We start from the raw sequence: 21,184 nt of genomic DNA on the forward strand, positions 1-21,184 counted from the left end.
GCGTCAGGTTTTCCCACAAAATCGCGTGCCCTCAGTGTAGCAGTGATGGCGACCTACACGTTAATGCGAAGTAGCCTGGGAATATTACACGGGCTGAAATGTTCTTTTAAAAGTGTAGGTCAGATTCCGTACGCTGGGGTACTTACCCAGTCGAAAGTTCTGCAAAATGCAAGATGCTATTCGGTCAGCCATCTGTCAGTGCAGGAGAGAATCGAGAAGAAACGAAAGGCAGCGCTTACAGGAGGAGGGCAGCTGAGGATAGCTGCACAGCACAAAAGGGTAAGTTAAGACAACTTACTGGAGAATGAATGCAGCTGACATGACATGAGTGAAAGCACAACAGTCTGAGAAGAGCTCTGAAATCCTGGGCGCAGGGTAAACTGACAGCGCGAGAGAGACTGGAGCTCCTGCTGGACCCCGACTCGTTTGTGGAGTATGACATGTTTGTGGAGCATCGCTGTTCTGACTTTGGCATGGAAGCAGATCATAATAAGGTATGAAACCTCCGCCTCAGCTCAAAGAATCTACATAACTGAATACAGAAACATTTCCATTTGGATGTCATAAGTTAAGAAATACCGTTAAATGCCTTGCTCTCGAATGGCAGGGCAGGGCCGGGTCTAGGGGGGTTTCTGTGGAGGCAATGCCCCCCAGATTCTCCTTGTGCCCCCCCAAAAAAATGTCCAGCCAAAAAAAAAACCAAATAAGCATTAAACACTTATTATTTGTACTATCTAAATAAGGATCAGTCACTTTGTTCAAAGGAAAATTTAACAATTATGCACATAATGACATTTGAACTCATAGCCACAAAATTGTATTACCGTATTGACCCGAATATAAGACGATGTTTTTTTTCTTGGAAATACATCTGAAAAAACACGGTCGTCTTATATTCAGGGTCTAGACTTTGACATGTCAATAATACACCCACAACAATAAATGGCGCCAAATACGCATAAAACATGTTGCATTTAGCTAACAGCTTTTTTTAATCTCTGTATTTTAGCATTTGTTGATGCTGAAAATCAGTTATACTGGGATCCTAGTCTAAAAAAAAATATTAAAAACGCAAAACACACCTGATGCGAATTCTTTGCTCTTCATTTTCTATAAGCAGAGTTAACAGACCCTGTTGTATTTTCTTGTAATTTATTAAAAGAAGGTACACCGCCATCTTGTGCCGACTAAACTGACTTGAACGCACCTGACTCGTAATTACGACTTGTCAACTCGTAAAAGTACGAACGTCCCAGGAGGACTTGAACGCAGCATAAACACATATTTAACATATATTTAACATTTCTGCACTCACACAGACACAAAATGCAAGACTGAAAATTGAGTAAATAAAAGTAAACTATGAATATATTACCCTAGAAAGTGCTGCCCTACCACAATTTCTGATTGCCCCCCCAGTCCAGCGAGCCTAGTACCGGGCCTGCGAGTGCAGATGCAACATCGTCTATTACATTTTCTAGGTCCATCTATGAAAAGGACGTTTGCATAGTTGCAAAGTTTGACAAAGAGAGTTTCAAAGATTAAAAAACATCTTGTTAAGCAAATATTTTTTTAAGCAAGTAATTCTTAACCAGGAGACTGGGGCCCACTAGGGGGCGAACTTACAGAGTGGGGCCTAATCAGTCACTAATTTTGTAAAATTGCATGTGTCTTTTACATGCACCTGTGTGTTCAGTACCCAGGAGACAGTGTAGTGACCGGACAGGGAAGGATCAATGGCAGACTGGTGTATGTTTTCAGCCAGGTATGATACTAGTTTTCGAATGTTGGTTTGCGGTAATTAAATATTTTATTTTAATATCTCAGTTAGGCTTTCATGAGTGAAATGCTCTTCTGTTCTCAGGACTTCACAGTGTTTGGAGGCAGTTTATCAGGAGCTCACGCTCAGAAGGTCTGCAAGGTGAGGTTGGTTGCTGAGCGTTTTTTGGACCGGACTAGGGATATGCCGGTATCAAATTTTCATGTTGCGATTAATTGCTAATGCTTTTATTACGGTATACGGTATTATCACGGTATTGAAATTAAGTTTTAAAAAAGTGCTGTCATAATACAGTATAACAGGTTTAATAACTTTTTTCTTATAACAAAAATAACTGAACATTTAAATGCAATAAAGCAATACAGAAAAATGTATAAAGTTAAAAGTAGGGTTATTCTTAAAATGCATTCAAAATTCGGAATAATTTGTAATATTATTCACAGCGTTTAGAAGTGCCCACGATAACAATATCGTGCATATTAATTACCGTGATATATCGCATTACCGAGTACCGGCACAAGTCTAGACCTGACTAAAGTCATTTTGTTTAAAACACAGGCATAATGCTGTCAAACAGTGAGATTTCTCACAAAACTTCTGTAATTGAATTCCTAGATCATGGACCAGGCAATGATGGTGGGAGCTCCAGTAATTGGTCTCAATGACTCCGGTGGAGCCCGCATTCAGGAAGGCGTCGAGTCCCTCGCAGGATATGCTGACATTTTCTTGGTAAACTGAATGGTTTAACACCGCTATACATTTGATATATACACTTCCAAACAAAAGTTTGGGGTTGTTTTTTTTAATTAAAAGTCCCTCACCAAGACTGAATTTATATGATCAAAAGTACAGTAATATAGTTAAATAATATTACAATTAAAATATTTAAAGGATATTTTAAATTGCAATTTATTACTGTGATGGCAAACCTGAAAACTGTAGTGCTGCATATAGAATTTTTTTTTTGTGGAAACCGTGTTTTTTTTATTATTTGATGAATAGCAAATTCAAAAGAACAACATTTATTTGAAACCGAAATATTTTGTAACCAAAAATGTCTTTAAAAGTATTAATTTCTTAAAAAAAAAAAAAAAAAAAAACGTACTGACCCCAAACATTTGAATGGTAGTGTACGATACCAGTCAAAAGTTTTTGAACAGTAAGATTTGTAATGTTTTTAAAGAAGTCTCTTCTGCTCACCAAGCCTGCATTTATTTGATCCAAAGTACAGCAGTACCAACAGTACAGTTTAGAAATTATTTTACTATTTAAAATAAATGTTTTCTGTTTAATATATTTTAAAATGTAATTTATTCCTGTGATTGCTGAATTTTTAGCATCATTACTCCAGTCACATGATCCTTCAGAAATCATTCTAATATTCTGATTTGCTGCTCAAAAAACTTATTATTATTATTATTATTATTGAAAACACCCGAGTAGAATTTTTTCAGATTTCTTTGATGAATAGAAAGTTCAGAAGAACAGCATTTATCTGAAATAGAAATCTTTTGTAACATTCTAAATGTCTTTTTCATCACTTTTGATCAATTTAATGCATCCTTGCTAAGTAAAAGTATTAATTTATTTCCCAAAAAAACATACTGACTCCAAGCTTTTGAATGGAATAGTGTATAATGTTACAAAAGCTTTTTATTTCAGATAAATGCTGATCTTTGGATCTTTCTATTCATCAAAGAACACTGAAGAATGCAGTAATTATGCTGAAAATGTAGCTTTGATCACAGGAATAAATTGCATTTTAAAATATATTCAAATAGAAAGCAGTTATTTTAAATTATATTTATATATTATATTTAAAAAATATTTCACAATATTACTGTTTTTGCTATATTTTGGATCAAATAAATGCAGGCTTGGTGAGCAGAAGAGAATTCTTTAAAAACACTAAAAATCTTACTGTTCAAAAACCTTTGACTGGTAGTGTATATAATCCAGGATTAACTCTGGACAATGGGATTTGTTCTTCAGCGGAATGTGATGGCCTCAGGTGTAGTTCCTCAGATCTCTCTCATCATGGGCCCGTGTGCAGGTGGTGCCGTGTACTCGCCTGCTCTGACAGACTTCACTTTTATGGTGAAGGTACGAAAATACAAGTTAAGAGTATAAATGCATATTGAATTAAATTTAGGTTACTTGTTCCCTGATGGCACACTGGTTTTTCATGAAATGGCCTGTGTTTGCAGGACACCTCCTATCTGTTTATCACAGGCCCAGATGTGGTAAAGTCTGTAACAAATGAGGATGTTACCCAGGAGGAGCTGGGTGGAGCAAAAACCCACACCACTGTGTCCGGTTGGTCTGTTTATTAAGCCTATGCTTACATCTGAATGTGTTTTGTGACAATGTTTGGAATTTTTAATTTTGTTCTCTAATCTGACTGAGTATTTCCTTGGCTCACCAGTAATATAAAGAGATTTTGTTTTCCTTTAGGTGTTGCTCATCGGGCCTTTGAGAATGACATTGATGCCCTTTTGAACTTGCGAGACTTTTTTAACTTTCTCCCACTGAGCAATAAAGATCCAGCTCCGGTCACTGAGTGCCATGATCCTCGGTGAGAAACACACATTTGTACAATTATTTGTTTTTCTTTATCAGTCAAATTATCTTGGCTAGTGTTTTCAGTCACGAGGAATCATGTCAATTTATTTTTTCCTCAGTGACCGGCTGGTTCCTGGTTTGGACACTATTGTTCCTCTTGAAAGCACAAAAGCCTATGACATGCTGGACATTGTTCATGGTGTATGTACATCTTTATAGAGAACAAATGATTCAGATAGTCAGGTAAAAACTCATCACACAGTTCTTATGATTGTCATCTCACTCTTACAGATAGTAGATGAGAGAGAATTCTTTGAGATTATGCCCAACTACGCCAAAAATATTGTGGTGGGATTTGCCAGGATGAATGGTCGGACAGTAGGCATAGTGGGAAACCAGCCTAAAGTGGCATCTGGTGGGTGATTTATATTATATTATATTATCATAAGTTTGAGGTTATTAAGCATTGTTGTTTTAATAGTTTTATTCAGCAAAATACACATTAAATGTATCAAAAGTGACAGTAAAGACTTAAAATTTTTTTCCTAGTAAGTGCTACTGTATTGTATTACAGTAAGCTTTACTGTATTTATTTCTATTGTATTTAATAGTGCACTAAGCATAAGAGACTTCTTTCAATAACATTAAAAAATGTTTTTACCCCAACCTAAATGGTAATGGATATTATATATAAAATTTCATTAATACATTTCACAGTGGTTTTTAATTTTTGATGTCATTTTCCTTGTGTTTTCAGGCTGTTTGGACATAAATTCATCTGTTAAAGGGGCTCGCTTTGTTCGTTTCTGTGACGCCTTCAACATTCCCATCATCACATTTGTGGATGTGCCTGGATTCCTGCCAGGTGTCTAGAAACTTTCGTTATCCTAACCTTAACTTTGCTGTTTTTTTTTTCTAATTAATTTTATCCTGAATTACCAGCACGTGTTTCCTTTTTAAATAAGACACTGAGAGAATGCTCTGTTTCCACAGGCACAGCTCAGGAGTACGGAGGCATCATCAGACACGGAGCCAAACTGCTATATGCTTTTGCAGAGGCCACCGTTCCAAAAATTACTGTCATCACCAGGAAGGTAGGAGGCAGAATGATGAGTGTGTGTGTGTGTGTGTGTGTGTGTGTGTGTGGATGGTTCTAACTGTCTTGTATGCTGAATAATGTATGTTCTGTCTCCAGGCTTACGGAGGTGCTTATGATGTGATGAGTTCTAAACATCTGAGAGGAGACGTCAACTATGCCTGGCCAAGTGCTGAGGTCGCAGTGATGGGTGCAAAGGTAAACCTAAAGAAAAATGGGCTGAATCTAGTGACATGGCTAAATAAATATAGATATCAAAATGGGTCCCATCCCATATAAATAAATTTGTTCCAGCAGTCCCTAATAAAAGAGTCCCTGTACCCACGAGACTGTAAGGAGCAGTCGTGAGAGTGTTCAGAGAGCTCCTGCACACTAGCTTTAGTCCAGTGCTGCTGCTGATATACACTTGCACTGCAGCAATGATCACTATGCTTGGCTCTCGTTGGTGATTATGCTGCTTGAGAATGTCCTTCTACTCGTTTCATTTCTACACTGGAGTTGAGTAACAGGTGCTGCTGACTTAGAGTTTGGATAGCACCGATCATATCACATGTTGACTGTTTAAAGTACAAACTATAAATATTTCTGCTGGGTGTCCAATAGTGACACTAAAGCAACAATGATGCACGTTGATTTTCCAGTGATGAATTAGCCTTATATTTTATATTTTAACGTATACACACACACACAAATTTGGAGTCATTAAGATTATCACCAAGGCTGCATTTATTTAAAAATGGTAATATTAAAATTGTATTAATTTTAATTACCGTTTAACATTAAACTTTACAACATTACTGTTCTTTATCTGTATGAATATATTTAAAAAAGTAATATTTTTGTGTTGTGATGGCAAAGCTGAATTTTCAGCATCATTACTGTCACACGATCCTTCAGAAATCATTCTGATGTGCTGATTTGGTGCTCAAGAAACATTTATTATAATCCATGTTGAAAACGGTTGCGCTGCTTTTTGCAATTTTGTGTACACCTGGATAATTTTTCCCAGGTTTGCTTGAAAGTACATTTGAAAAATATCGTTTGTAACAAATGTCTTTACTGTCACTTTTGATCAACAAGTAATGTAGTGTATTACAGTTTCCACAAAAATACAGTATCAAGCAGCAAAAGCTGTTTTCAACATTCATAGTTAATAAGAAATGTTTGTTGAATACCAAATATAGTACCATATTGCAATGATTTCTGAAGGATAATTTTCAAAGCTGAAAATTCAGCTTTGACACCATAGGAATAAATTACATTATAAAATATATTATAGAAAACAGTTATTTGAAATTGTAATAATATTTCAAAACATTACTGTTTTTAATCATATATTTTGTAGCCTTGGTGAGAGGCTGTTTTCAAAAACAACTCTTAACCTTTGAACAGAATATATTTTGAATAACTTGTGATTTTAAACAAAAATAATTCATCCAGTGTTCACAATAGCTGGACAAATCATGGAAATTGATTGGTCAGAAAGTGTGAAACCCTATAATATTTCTGAAATGTGCTATATAGTAATACATATTTAAATTGTTTAAGGGTGCTGTTCAAATCATCTTCAGAGGAAAGGAGAATCAAGCCGAGGCTGAAGCTGAATATGTGGAGAAGTTTGCCAATCCCTTCCCTGCTGCTGTCAGAGGTGCATCACCAGACACAAAACACATTCATCTTCACAGCGCTTGCTCAACATGTTTACCCCACACTGTGTTTGCGGTACAAGTGTGCTCGCTTCTGCTGCTATTTGTGTATTATTGCTAAATAATAATTCATGTATTTCACAGGCTTTGTGGATGACATCATTCAGCCCTCGACCACACGCAAGAGGATCTGTAGAGACCTTGAGGTGCTCGCCAGCAAGAAACAGACCAACCCCTGGAAAAAACATGCCAACATTCCCTTATAAATCTCATCTCAACACTAATTTTATAGCATTTTATGACAATATCTGTGGTTAGACTGGAGAGAATGGCATGCTTTTCCACATGGTTCATTGTGCCTTATTCCCACTCATATGCATTACGCTACTATTTCAACATTCTCAAATCAATAAAACACTCCCACGGTTCATGATTACATATTTAATTTTTTTTTTCTGAAAAAGTGAGTTTTCCATAAGTTCACTGAAGAAAAGTTTTAGAACAGTTTTCCATTAAAAGGGAAAGTGGTACATCATTTCTAGGTTGTACAAAAGAAAACCATTATATATTGAAAATGTACAATTTACAGGTACACTAGCAAAACTAACTGGGGCTCAGGGTGGGGAATAATAATGATGATCATGGGAAACTCATGTTGTTGACAGTATAACATTTCACTTTTTGATAGCACAGGACTATAAAGCACTTAAACGGGCCTGACTCGACACACGGCACAGCAGCCTCTGCGGTTTCACCCGGACAAGAGCAACTGACGAAAACCCTGCCGTATAGATGTTCCGCACAAATAAACCTCACCTCATTAGAACTAAATCTACTGGAAATAAAATACTGACCATTCAAATGCTTCTGCAAGCCAAAATACACAATATGTAGTGTAATGCCCCTTCAGGACAACTGTCACAGAGATTTTTGGCTTTCTGACAATATTAACTGCATTTTTAACACTGACCAAACGTTTCCCACCTTCCTTCATCATTTACCATAATTATGACTACTGAGTGTTGTTTTATATGTAGATTTAGATTGATTGAAGATTGACCAACATGTATGATGCTTGTTGGTGGGAAGAATCCGTTCGTTGACCTGATAGTAAAAGCGACTTCATAATCTAACTGTACAGGGCATATAGAGAGTAGGATGGATAAACACAAATATGTACATCTTGAACATATAGGACCGTACATTTACATTTGTACCACAATGTAAATCCCATCCAGTGCGATTCTAATGAGCTGACAAAGAACTTGTTCGAAAGAAAAATTCACCATATGTGACATGACTGGACTGCATCTGTTAAAATTACCTCCGGATGAATAAAAGCATTTGATAAAAGAGGATGGTTGAGGGTTTGTGGAGAGTTTGCTCCAGAATCACTGAACCTGGACACCAGTGCTTCCGCTCTTATATGAATGTCTCTCCAGCCCTTTAATCACGTCAAACTCTTTTTCCATCTGTTGTGGCACCTCAGAACATGGGCATTGTGAAACCCTGGGGAAAAATAACAGGTGATCATTTGTTGATAATTAGGGCTGCATGATTTAGGGGAAATATCCAATTGTGATATTTCTGATTAAAGCTCCAGGAGCCTCATTTATAAAATGTGCGTACGCACAGATTTGATCTTAGAGTGTGCGTACGCTAAAAACCACGGCAACGTTCATATTTATAAAAACGGTCTTTTTAGGACGGTTCATACGCAACATTTTATAAATGAGGCCCCAGGTTTGATGTGCTTGCAGTGCTGCACAATTTGGCATTTTTTTGTGATTATATATCAATATGACTACACAATAATAATTATATTTAATAATATTTAAATAATATATCTGGGAAATAAAATAATTAAATCTGGGACGATGGTTGGCACGTTGCATTTTTAAAGCAACCCAAACTCATTGGCACTTGATGTGGAGCAGCATTTACCACAAACTGAAACACTGAAAACGCTGGATCACGAGCTGCTCTAAAAAGTGCATCGCATATATTTATTGACAATCACGGAAGTCATATTGTGATTTTTGGATTCATTTTAAAATATATTCAAATAGAAAGCAGTTATTTTAAATAGTAAAAATATTTATAGTCATGCAGGCCTACGGACAACACAGCCCTGCATTTTGGCTGGTTTGCAAAAAAAGGCCTAATATTACCCAATTTGATGATGCTGGGTTAAAAAAGATCAATATAAACTTTCATCACACAGTTTTTCCACACACACACACACAAGATTTTACAAATTATATGTATCAGCTTTAATGCACTTGTCAAAATAACCAAAGAAGTCAAATTTCAAAAGTTTTAATGACAAAAAGTAGTTTACAAAATGCATAATTTACTTACAAACTGCAAGGGAGTGGAAAATGTATTCATGTGAAGTTCTTTGACATTAAATGTAGTATTGGAACACAAGCTTATAAATAAGCTTTTTTTCCACAAAATTAAATTTTCGGTCACTATTTGGATGTAGTAAAACACAGCATGTATGTAGCTGGGTCATGTTTGCTTTTTCTTCTGTCACTTGCCATAATTCTAATCTTAAAATCAGGATTAGGCATAAAGTAATGTCTTCAAAATCATTCATTCACATGTGAAAATCAGCTGAGAATTGAGCAAAGCTATAAACTGTAAGCTTTGAGCCAGTTTTTCTGGTGATTAAGGGATAATACAAGACATCCTCACCTTACAAATGGCTATCGAAGGCCAAAATGCTACAAAAAGCGCATCATATTTTATGAGAAAGTGTGATGTGCTAAGCCACTATTTTTTAAAAAAGATCAATATAAACTTTCATCACACAGTTTTTCCACACACACACACACACAAGATTTTACAAATTATATGTATCAGCTTTAATGCACTTGTCAAAATAACCAAAGAAGTCAAATTTCAAAAGTTTTAATGACAAAAAGTAGTTTACAAAATGCATAATTTACTTACAAACTGCAAGGGAGTGGAAAATGTATTCATGTGAAGTTCTTTGACATTAAATGTAGTATTGGAACACAAGCTTATAAATAAGCTTTTTTTCCACAAAATTAAATTTTCGGTCACTATTTGGATGTAGTAAAACACAGCATGTATGTAGCTGGGTCATGTTTGCTTTTTCTTCTGTCACTTGCCATAATTCTAATCTTAAAATCAGGATTAGGCATAAAGTAATGTCTTCAAAATCATTCATTCACATGTGAAAATCAGCTGAGAATTGAGCAAAGCTATAAACTGTAAGCTTTGAGCCAGTTTTTCTGGTGATTAAGGGATAATACAAGACATCCTCACCTTACAAATGGCTATCGAAGGCCAAAATGCTACAAAAAGCGCATCATATTTTATGAGAAAGTGTGATGTGCTAAGCCACTATTTTTTGGAATCAGCACCCCAAAATGAGTAAGAAACAAGTATTGGATTTCATTCAGCAAATATGATGCAGGGCAGTGTAATTCTATATTTATATAATAAGTTAAAGCCTTGGCGATTCCGATGCAGTATAAGAGATTAATTGTGCAGTGACTATAGTCAGATTTTTTATTATCGGGAGTTTTTGCGAGATTAAACGGACCTTTTTAGTAGCCTAATGTTGAGAGTTCTTTAGGCCTACTCGCTTTCTGTACACAGTTTATTCCATGTTGTTTTTTTTTATTATTTTATTTTACAAGGGAACTTGCGAAGACTTGTTTTAGCGTCTTCAAAATCATTCATTCACATGTGAAAATCAGCTGAGAATTGAGCAAAGCTATAAACTGTAAGCTTTGAGCCAGTTTTTCTGGTGATTAAGGGATAATACAAGACATCCTCACCTTACAAATGGCTATCGAAGGCCAAAATGCTACAAAAAGCGCATCATATTTTATGAGAAAGTGTGATGTGCTAAGCCACTATTTTTTGGAATCAGCACCCCAAAATGAGTAAGAAACAAGTATTGGATTTCATTCAGCAAATATGATGCAGGGCAGTGTAATTCTATATTTATATAATAAGTTAAAGCCTTGGCGATTCATTCTTACCGACTCATCCTCAATCATGGCTGCAGAGTCAAAGAAGTCCGGTCTTAGCTCTGCTCTCTCCCGCCTGTTCCTGGATGGAGGCTGCAGAGGATTTAAGATCATGTGATTTGGAATTTCTATCTACAGTATATTTAATGACGTAAGCACTCTTGAGATACTTTTATTTGCTAGCATCATCTGATTACCAGATCAATGACCATGGTGTCCTCGAATTCCTCACTCATGTCTTCCAGCTGACCTCGCGACGACATCATGACATCCTCAAAGATGGGCTCTGCGTCATCCTCCATGAGACCACGTCTAGATTAGAGACATCAAAGTAACATTAACTACAGCTCGTTCCTCATGTCAAACATCCCACATTTCTTTCGCCACATACACAGTCTGTCGTACGCCTCCGCTACGGGCCTTCATGTAGTTCATGGCTGTGCGTTCTTTCCTGTTCACCTCCTCCATCTTCTGCTGGCCGAGCCAGGACATCTGCATCTGAGGACTGACCCGAGAGAAAAAACACTTCATACAATGCACATACTAGCTGACAAAATACTTGCTGTTAACTAAAACAAAAACTATTAAAGATTTTGTTAATTGAAATACATCTGAAATAAAATATAAATATAAGATTAGATTTAAAAATTGAAGAAATGTTGCCATGGCAACTAAAAGAAATAAGTTGAAGTTGAAGTATTCAATTGACTAACTTAAAATACAAAACTAACTGAAATAAAAATAAAGTTAGATAAAAAAAAACTAAAAAATGACAAACTAAATTTGAAATAAATACTAAATTCAAAATATAATACGATTAGATTTAAAAATTGAAGAAATGTTGCCATGGCAACTAAAAGAAATAAGTTGAAGTATTCAATTGACTAACTTAAAATACAAAACTAACTGAAATAAAAATAAAGTTAGATAAAAAAAAACAAAAAAATGACAAACTAAATTTGAAATAAATACTAAATTCAAAATATAATACACTAATAGTATACAAATAATATTAAACTAACACTAGTTGCGTCTAAAAATCACATACTGAGGTAGTGGTAACTACATTTTGGAAACTTCGCAACAGTTAAAAATGAGTGCGTTATATAGTATGAATATGCTAATACGAATGAAATTACTACATCCACCATGTCACATGACCTACCAGCGTCAGTTGCGCTGCTACAGAGCCATTTACAACTCCTCTCCCATGGCTTAATGTGATAGTAAAGTGTCCATCAAATGCACTACTTTTTTTTTTGCATACTATTAATTGAGACATACTACTTTTTTGGTGTACTGTTGTTGTTGTTTTTTTTTTTGCATACAAACATAGTAGGGAAGTATGCATATACAGACATAACGACTAAATGCAACATTATAAATATCCAGTTCAGGGATGTGATTTTTCCGTATAAATACGGATTTCCGCTTTTACCGACCTTATGTTACTTGATACATGATGATTGAAATCGCACAAATGGCCTTAAGCTATTACCTAAATAAACTGCGAAAAGATTGTTTTCTAAAACATCATGGACAGAATGGTCCTGAAAGCACTGCACGAGCTCGCGGCGCCATCTACAGGACAGTTAAAAGCGTTCAAATAATTATAAGCCAGTGTTGCCAGATTGGGTGGGTTTCCGCCCAATTGGGCGGTTTTGAAAATTGAAAAAATTTGGTCTAGTTTGGGGTCAGTTTGGCGGTTTTAAAACATATAAATTGTATAGGCTAATTGGTTAACATACAAGCCCAAGTGTGCATATACTGCATCCAATCAGTCATCACGACGTTACTAAACACACACGCACACTGCAAAGACGACTGGTGCTGATGTTGACATCGCGGCCGCACTTTTAGCCAATCACTAGGGATCAGCAGACAGACGTGATGCTTCATGAGTGACAGGTTTTTAGCGCGATAACGGATCTGATTTTGAATGTATAACTGTATAAGTGATCATAATGCCTAAATATAAGTTACATGGTAAAGAGTGGAGAGTGTTTTAACTCTAAAAACGTGAATTACACCTGTTGAGGGAGAGATGACAAGAAGGCTCTAATATCACTGCAACTCTGAAATCATAGCACAGTTAAATTATTTAATCAAAATCTGTTTATATCTATATGATCCTGTCTTTTATCTTTTAAACGGTCCAGATTGGTATATCCTTGAAAGCTGCTGGACTTGTTAGTTTTGACTGTGCAAAGTTCTGTATTATCTTCAATATGAACTTCACGAAAGACTTCCTCTAGTTCTGTGTGAAATTATAGAGCGACACGAAGGTAAGAGCATTATTGTTGTTATTCTTTTTTTTTTATTGTCGGATTATCATACAGTATGCATCAATGAATGACAGTTTTGACTGTCATGGTGTGTGCGTAAACGAGTGTGAAATACCTAATTAAGTTGCTTTTTCCGATCACTTGGGCACTTTTTTGCATTTAAATTCTGACTGTTGACATTGAAAATGATGCATGTGTTTTTTCGAGGGTATCGGTTAATTTCTGATTGCTGTTTTGACAGTGTCTGCTTGCATATTTTAATCATATTTGATAATTCTCTTTAATGTATTTTCCACGATTTGATCCATGGGAAATTTATCTAGCGCTATATTTATATTATTTTTTCATCATTATTTTCTTTTAAGGAGTTAAAAATGGCTCTTATCAACCTTGATTGACATTCTATCACATTATTTTGACAGTTAAAGTTTTGGGCGTTTTTTTGTTGGAGTGGGCGGGTTTTTGTGAGCTTTTGGGCTGGAAATCGTCCATCCAATCTGGCAACACTGTTCAAAGCGCCAAATACGAGTAGAATCAGCACTGAAACGTGTTACTCGACCCGGTGACTTTTTATGAATGGCGGTGAGAATTTGAGATTGCTAGTGCTGTCATAAAATTCGTAACGGTTGTGATGTAATTAATTTGTTAGTGCTAGCTGAGCTGCGCTTGGTTTGAGCCGCTCTAATTTGCATTTGGGAACGCAACATTCGTCATTAGAAACGTTTATAAATCTGTTGTTGTTTACAAAGAGAAGTTTCAGTGTCACATAATCCTTCAGAAATCATTCTAATATGCTGATTTGCTGCTCAAGAAACATTTCTCATTATTATCAATGTTAAAAACAGTATTGCTGCTTAATATTTTTGTGGAAACAATGATAACACAAACATTTGTATAAGATTTAAAAAAGAGAGAGAAATTAATCATTTTATTCATCATGCATGAAGGTGAGTGAAGACATTTCAAATGATTTCTATTTAATAAATGCATTAACAAATTTGAATTAATATATTGGATAAATGCAAATAAATGCTGTTCACAAAATATGAAGCAGCAAAACTGTTTTCAACATTGATAATAATCAGAAATGTTTCTTGAGAGTCAAAATTTTTTTAATGATTTCTAAAAGATCATGTGACACTGAAAACTGGAGTAATGATGAAGAAAATTCTGCTTTGCATCACAGGAATAACATTACATTTTATAATATATTAAAATTGAAAACTTTTTTCAGCCTTGATAAGCAGAAGATATTTATTTCAAAATCATTAATAATTTTAATGTTTCCAAACTTTTGGGCAGGTACTTTAATAATAATAACAATACTATATACTTTACTATAATATATTATATTATATTGTTATCATGATTATTAAATGCTTTATTTCTTACAGGACAATAGTGTGTATTATTACAATATAAGATATATGTTTTAATGTGCTAAAATATATATTTTTAATAAGAAGTGATGGGGGCGTGGCTTGTGGGCGTGACTTGGGGCGTGCTCAGATTTTTTCTTCTTTTTTGTCTCTAGCTGATCACATGCCTGATATAGCCAGAAGGACTAATTTTCTATTAATGACGAATGGTTTTAAATAGAAATGGATGTGTTGCATATGCGTTCACAAACTGTTGGATATGTGGTGTTTTTTAAGTTCACTTACTTATGAACATAGTCGGATTCAGAGCCGGGCTCAGAGTTCTGCTCAGGGAGGTGCTCAGCAGCTTGCCGAGGGTTTTCTCGGAGTACGGTGGAGGTGAGCTGGGGTGTCTGCAAGGCTCCGGGAGTCTGTAGGGTGTCATTCCTCATCATCCATGAGCTCTCCACACTCTCCTCTGCAGAACCACGACACCACACACAAAACAGCCCATGACTGCTTACTTTTAGGCATCTCGGTCAACTTAAGCATCCCACAGGCCTCCCGTCTCATATCAGTATGATTACATCTACTGGCATCCTCACCCTCGATGCGTTTCTTGTGCATGGCTGGACGGCCCTTCTTGCTCCGTATAGATCCAGCTTTGCTGCTGCTGCTGCCGCTGGTGATGGACATGCGATCTTCATCTCCACCCGTCAGCAGAGAGTTCCTGTAGGAGATGAGCGGCAGCCAGATGTCTTCCCGCCTCTCCATCATCTGCTCAGTCATGAACTTTTCCAGATACGAGTGCCTGAGAGAGCCAAAGGGAGAGCACAAACATATTGTTTTTATTTAACAATAGACTTCTATTTATCTAATTCCTAAAAATTCAAATATATACACTGCCGTTCAAATGTTAGACATCAGTAAGATTTTAAATGTTTTTTAAAGATATGTTTCCTATGCTCATCAAGACTGTATCTATTTGATCAAAAACACAGAAAAGACTGTAATTTTGTGAAACTTAAAATAACAGTTTTCTATTTTAGTATACTTTAAAATAGAATTGATTCCTGTGAAGCAAAGCTGAATTTTCAGCATCATTACTCCAGTCTTCAGTGTCACATGATCCTTCAGAATTCATTCTAATATGCTGATTTATAATCAGTGTTGAAAACAGTTGTGCTGCTTAATATTTTTTGGTACCTGTGATACTTTTTTCAGGATTCTTTGATAAAGAAAAAATGAAAAAGAACAGTGTTTATTCAAAATAGAAATTTTGTGTTACAATATACACTACTATTCAAAAGTTTGGGGTCAGTAAATTGTTTTCTTTCTTTTTTCTTTTTTTTTAAAGAAATAAGTACTTTTATTCAGCAAGGATGTGTTAAATGGATAAAAAGTGATAGTAAAGACTTATATTGTTAGAAAATATTTCTATTTTGCCTAAATGCTGTTCTTTTTAACTTTTTATTAATCAAAGAATCAAAAGAATCAAAGAAAAAAGTATCACAGGTTCCAAAAAATATTAAGCAGCACAACAGTTTCAACACTAATAATAATTAAGCATATTAGAATGATTTCTGAAGGATCATGTGACACTGAAGAGTGAAGACTGGAGTATTCAGTCTTGGAAAATTCAGCACTGCATCACAGAAATAAATTATATTTTAAAGTATATTAAAATAGGAAACTAATATTAGAAATTGCAATAATATTCCACAATATTACTGTTTTTTTTCTGTATTTTCATCAAAGAAATATAGACTTGAGAATGAGCATAAGAGACTCCATTTAAAAAAACATTAAAATGTTACTGATCCCAAACTTTTAAATGGCAGTGTATATGTATTTGTACTCGTTTTTTATACATTAAAATGCAATCTTTCTGCTCAGGTTCTCAAAGGATCCATCCAATGAAAAGGAATTTTGCACAGTGAAGGATTACATGATGTTTTAGTGTATAGTCAGAATCTCTTTTTACTAAATCAAGTCAAAGCTCAAGCCCATGAGCCTAAAAGAAAAACATTAGACCAACCTTTGCTAAATAAAACAAAGTGCTCCTCAGTCTAACTTACACTGTTTTCTTGTCTTGGCGAAGAAGCTTCGAGGAAAATTCACAGAGAACCTCCAGGAAGGCCAGATTTGGAGGGGGATACTCTGGTCCTTTCGGATTCTGATACTTGAAGGCGAACTCAATGCCATCTCTGAATACAGCAAAAATATTTGTGAGAGGTTGAATGAAGATGGTGTCCATTTGGTGCTTGATGAGTAATAATTCAAATATGAAAGAGAAGTTACTTGTGCAGTGTGGCCACAGCCTCTCTGGTCTTGATCTGGTCCAAGCCAAAGGTGAGGGCAAAGCGACGGGCCAGTTCCTTAATGCCACTCACATGAGATGAGGTTCTGTCCAAGTTAGGCCCCTGATCCTGGATCAGCTCATTAAAGAGCTGAAGAACAGAAAAATAACAGGATTTTGTAGAATTATCAAGATCGGAAATGATAATGCAGATATCATGTGAATCTGATGCTGTCATCTCACCTGCTGTAAGCTCAGGATGAGCGTCTTGGCACACAGTATCTTATCCGTCTGTCTGGTCTTACTTAGAGTCTCCTTGATAATGTCTCCATAATCGTTGTAGTACTACACATAGTTTACAATAAGTTCAGCAGTGTGACAAAAAAAATGTAAGAACTAACCTAGAATGTGTTTTGGAGATAGCAGTACAGTATACAATGTATATCCACTGGCATTGAGTGTGGGATTGACATGGAGCAGAACAAGCAGCGAGAGCATGAAAAGGCTAAGAAATGTTCAACTTTATGCAAATAATAGAAACTAATCAGTGGCAAACAAATCACTATGAGATTACAGCATTGACGTTTGCGAGAGTTTCTGGTAACATAAGTGCTTAAATCACATTGCCTGATTTCAAATGCAGTTTGGACACAGCCAATCTCTGAAGATTAGTTTCTTTCATGATAGTGGGCACGTCAGATAAGGTGATAATTGGTTATTTTACCTTCATGTAGTGTTTGAAGATGTCTGCAGCAGCTGGCATGTCTACTATATCATAAATGATGAGCTTGCTGAAGGCAGCTAGGAGGTTTCTCCTCTTGTGTAAGGCCTCAATCTTGTTAGCTTCATCCTCCTCATCACCCTCTGGGTAACAAACATGAAAACACTAACTTCAACACGTCAAAACATTCAAAACAGTGATTTAACATTCACTATGTGTATGCACAAATTTGCAAATGTCTTCAAATAGAAATCATTATTTAAGCATATACAGAATTGTATTTATAACGGTTAATGACAGTAAATTCAATATAAACATAACTTAAACATACATTTTATGCCGTTAATATCATCTCTAGGCTCACCTATACTCTGATTCTCATCATCCTGGTCTATAAACACATGGTCTAGGATGAAGTTGAGCAGCTCATTCTGTAGGCTGCTGTCTGGGTTGAAGACCAGAGGTTGCAGACCCTCCCTGGACCCTGTGGTGAGCTGGTGACTGAAGATCATCAGCAGGTCGCATAGCAGCATGAACGCCTGGAGGAAGAGATGGGAAAGTGAAACAATCGTAGCATGAATGACTATTGCACAGGCACATCTTTCCTGAATGAAAGGACAAATGAAGGAGCTCACCTGCTCTTTAACCGGCGTGTTGACGTTTGATAAACACTGCTGGCACATGGCTAGAAAAGACTTGACAACCCTGCGAAGTGCTAGGAGATCATCCTGAAATTAAAGAAAATATGTATGCTTTTTGGTTGAAAGTTGCAGTAATCAGGTAATGAACATGCTTGTTGTTCAGCCTAGTCACATTCAATCTAGGATGAGATCACAAATGTATTGTGAGTGGGTCGATGAACGGCTGATAATGAAATGAAACTTTGCAGTGTATTGCAACAAGTTGCATTGCATCAAATCCATCTGCTAAATAAGAAGTAAAAACATTAAATAGATGCCTAACATACCTTGGATGGAGCTCCTTCTGTGATCTTCACAAGTTGCCACAGTATGGAGTAATGAGAACACTGAAGAGCCTGTACTGCTATCTACAAAACACAATCAAACACACTTGGTATCTACATGAAATCAATGGTGCCATGTCACCTGAAAACATCTTCAATAACTGGGTTAATCTCACAAAAATGTCTACAAAACGAGTACAAAATCAAATTGAAGAAAAAGGTTGAAAGTGTTATTTTGTTTGTCTGGAATATTTGATTCTGATTGGTCAATCACAGCATTTTGCAGTGAAATATTTTGGGGAAATGTTACAAAATGATGCTAACTTTTGAAATGCTACAAAACTGTATAATGATACCAAACGTTTTCTTCTTTTTCTTTCTCTTTAATAAATGGATATTTCATTCTCAGTACTGTAAAAAAAGCAATAAAAACATTCTGCACATTCTTCCATGATGTATTCAAAGAAATGTTTCTTGAGCACCAAAGCAGCATGTTAGAATGATTTCTAAAGGATCATGTGACACTGAAGACTAAATTACACACACACACACACACACACATTCAATATAAGATTACAAATTGAAAAACATTTCTTTTAAATTGTAATACAATTTCACAATATTACTGTTTTAACAGTATTTTTATAGCACCACATTTTTGACCAGTAGTGTACTTCATTTGAATAATACTGCTTTTTTCTAGTTTTACAGAAATGAGAACTGTCATGAAAACAATGTTGGAATACAAATAACATAATTTCCTTTCATGTCTTTTTCTTTATATACCGTATTGTCCCGAATATAAGACCATGTTTTTTCTTGGAAATACATCTGAAAAAACGTGGTCGTCTTATATTCAGGGTCTAGACTTTGACATGTCAATAATACACCCACAACACTAGGTGGCGCCAAATACGCATAAAACTAGTGTGCCATGAAATACGTAATGTAATGCGTGTTGTAAAGATCGCGAGTGAAAACAAAAGAAGCAGAAAACCTTACAGCTGCATGAGTCGTGACTGTCACGTTAGCCTGATGGGACCAAACTCTCTGTGATTTTAAAACGTAAGACAGTACCCAGATTTGAAGATTACAGTAAGATTTAACTTCTACTGTTAATAAGATATTGGTGGGCTACTATTAGATGGATAGCCTAAATGTCCTAATTCAGATGGGCTACCTGTTTTTTTTTTTTTTATGGTATATCAAAAAGTGTATATTTTTTAAATGTGATTGTTGGTACATTTTACCAGTTTTTACCATACTTTCAAAACAAAAATTAAAATAGGAAAAATATGCAATATGAAAATAATTAAAGACAAAATGTGTTTTACTGAGAAAAAACAAGATTTGGTTTTTAAAAAGCCTTTTTCCAAAAGGTACATCTGGAAAAAGGGGGGTCGTCTTATAATCAGGGTCGTCTTATATTCGGGCCAATACTGTAATTTCTTATTTCGTTCCTTTAATTTTGTGTTGAAATGTGACCTGGACATGTCCTTGATAGGCTTCAAGAGATTCCCTCATCTCATATCTGAAAGAGACGCACCTGCTCTGGCATAGAGCCCTGCTCTATTCCCGTCCTTAGCAACCTGTAGCAGTTCCCAAACAAATCCCATCTGGTCAAGTCATGAGCACTGATGGAGAGGAGAGACAGACACATTGCTTGTTCATTAGCACTCAATGACTCCAAGTGGTCAGAAATAACTTGCATTTGCAGTGATTTAACAAGACAGCAGCGTACTTGTGAAAGGCTGTGAGTTTCTTGAGAGTGGAGAGAACGTTATAGATGTCGTCGTCATCCGCCTCTTCCCCCTGTTAATGAGGCAGACATTCAGAAATGTTTTATCAGCGACGGCTGAACAATTCTATGAATCATACATAACTGTTCACAATCTCTACCTCAGCTAGTAACAGCCTCAGAGTAGAGGGAACAATGAATAAAGCTCTGAAATGGCAAAGCACTGAAATGTTTAAGGGATAGTTCAACCAAAAACCAAAACAAAAGAAAAGAATGAAAGAACAAAAGAAAGAAAGAGGTCTATATCAGATGTTTTCAATCTTTTATATGTCACAGACCCCCAAATATGATCATCCTTGTATGAAGGACCCCCATTTTAAAATTTAAAAGGCAGCTATGTATTTTCATGTTTGAAGACCCAATCTATACTGCGAAAAATTATCATGAATATAGGTAAAATATTAATTGGAAAATATTAATATATTTACATACATGTATGCAGTGTATTTATATATTTATATACACTTAAAACATGTTAGATGTATGCATGTATTTATTATTAAATATAATATTTATTATTAAATATTATTATTTTTAATATATTTTTTAAACATTCTTTACCATTTTTTTTTTACTCTAAACTTTTCTAAGGACTCCTTAGTTTTCTTAGTTTTGTATATATATGTATATATATATATATATATATATATATATATATATAGTCT

General features: G+C 35.5%; 2 protein-coding genes across 3 annotated transcripts in view; one reads left to right on the plus strand and one right to left on the minus strand.

Annotated features, from left to right (window-relative positions):
* Positions 1-30: 30 nt before the first annotated feature.
* On the plus strand, positions 31-7,517 carry LOC107722577 (propionyl-CoA carboxylase beta chain, mitochondrial-like). The gene is made up of 15 exons (XM_016530989.1): positions 31-279; positions 375-494; positions 1,697-1,765; positions 1,865-1,921; positions 2,396-2,509; positions 3,773-3,883; positions 3,988-4,096; positions 4,235-4,355; positions 4,462-4,543; positions 4,634-4,757; positions 5,100-5,207; positions 5,336-5,436; positions 5,538-5,636; positions 6,987-7,086; positions 7,229-7,517. The coding sequence occupies exons 1-15, from the start codon at positions 46-48 to the stop codon at positions 7,348-7,350; spliced, it is 1,671 nt and encodes a 556-aa protein (XP_016386475.1). The 5' UTR covers positions 31-45; the 3' UTR covers positions 7,351-7,517.
* The window catches only part of stag1a (STAG1 cohesin complex component a), a 28,949-nt gene continuing 15,261 nt past the window's right edge, over positions 7,497-21,184 (minus strand). For both annotated transcript variants that reach the window (XM_016530988.1, XM_016530987.1), the window contains 15 exons: positions 20,463-20,533; positions 20,268-20,355; positions 18,725-18,805; positions 18,393-18,485; positions 18,122-18,296; positions 17,761-17,900; positions 17,280-17,381; positions 17,039-17,187; positions 16,816-16,944; positions 15,343-15,548; positions 15,044-15,215; positions 11,486-11,599; positions 11,292-11,406; positions 11,107-11,187; positions 7,497-8,593 (listed from right to left, as the gene is read on the minus strand). In XM_016530988.1, coding sequence (XP_016386474.1) covers positions 8,570-8,593; positions 11,107-11,187; positions 11,292-11,406; positions 11,486-11,599; positions 15,044-15,215; positions 15,343-15,548; positions 16,816-16,944; positions 17,039-17,187; positions 17,280-17,381; positions 17,761-17,900; positions 18,122-18,296; positions 18,393-18,485; positions 18,725-18,805; positions 20,268-20,355; positions 20,463-20,533 — 1,740 coding nt within the window. In that variant the 3' untranslated portion in view covers positions 7,497-8,569. The remainder of the gene's footprint in view (positions 8,594-11,106; positions 11,188-11,291; positions 11,407-11,485; positions 11,600-15,043; positions 15,216-15,342; positions 15,549-16,815; positions 16,945-17,038; positions 17,188-17,279; positions 17,382-17,760; positions 17,901-18,121; positions 18,297-18,392; positions 18,486-18,724; positions 18,806-20,267; positions 20,356-20,462; positions 20,534-21,184) is intronic.

Source organism: Sinocyclocheilus rhinocerous, unplaced genomic scaffold (genome assembly GCF_001515625.1).
Source record: "Sinocyclocheilus rhinocerous isolate Xijiao unplaced genomic scaffold, SAMN03320098_v1.1 scaffold541, whole genome shotgun sequence".
In the NCBI taxonomy this organism is placed as follows: Eukaryota; Metazoa; Chordata; class Actinopteri; order Cypriniformes; family Cyprinidae; genus Sinocyclocheilus; species Sinocyclocheilus rhinocerous.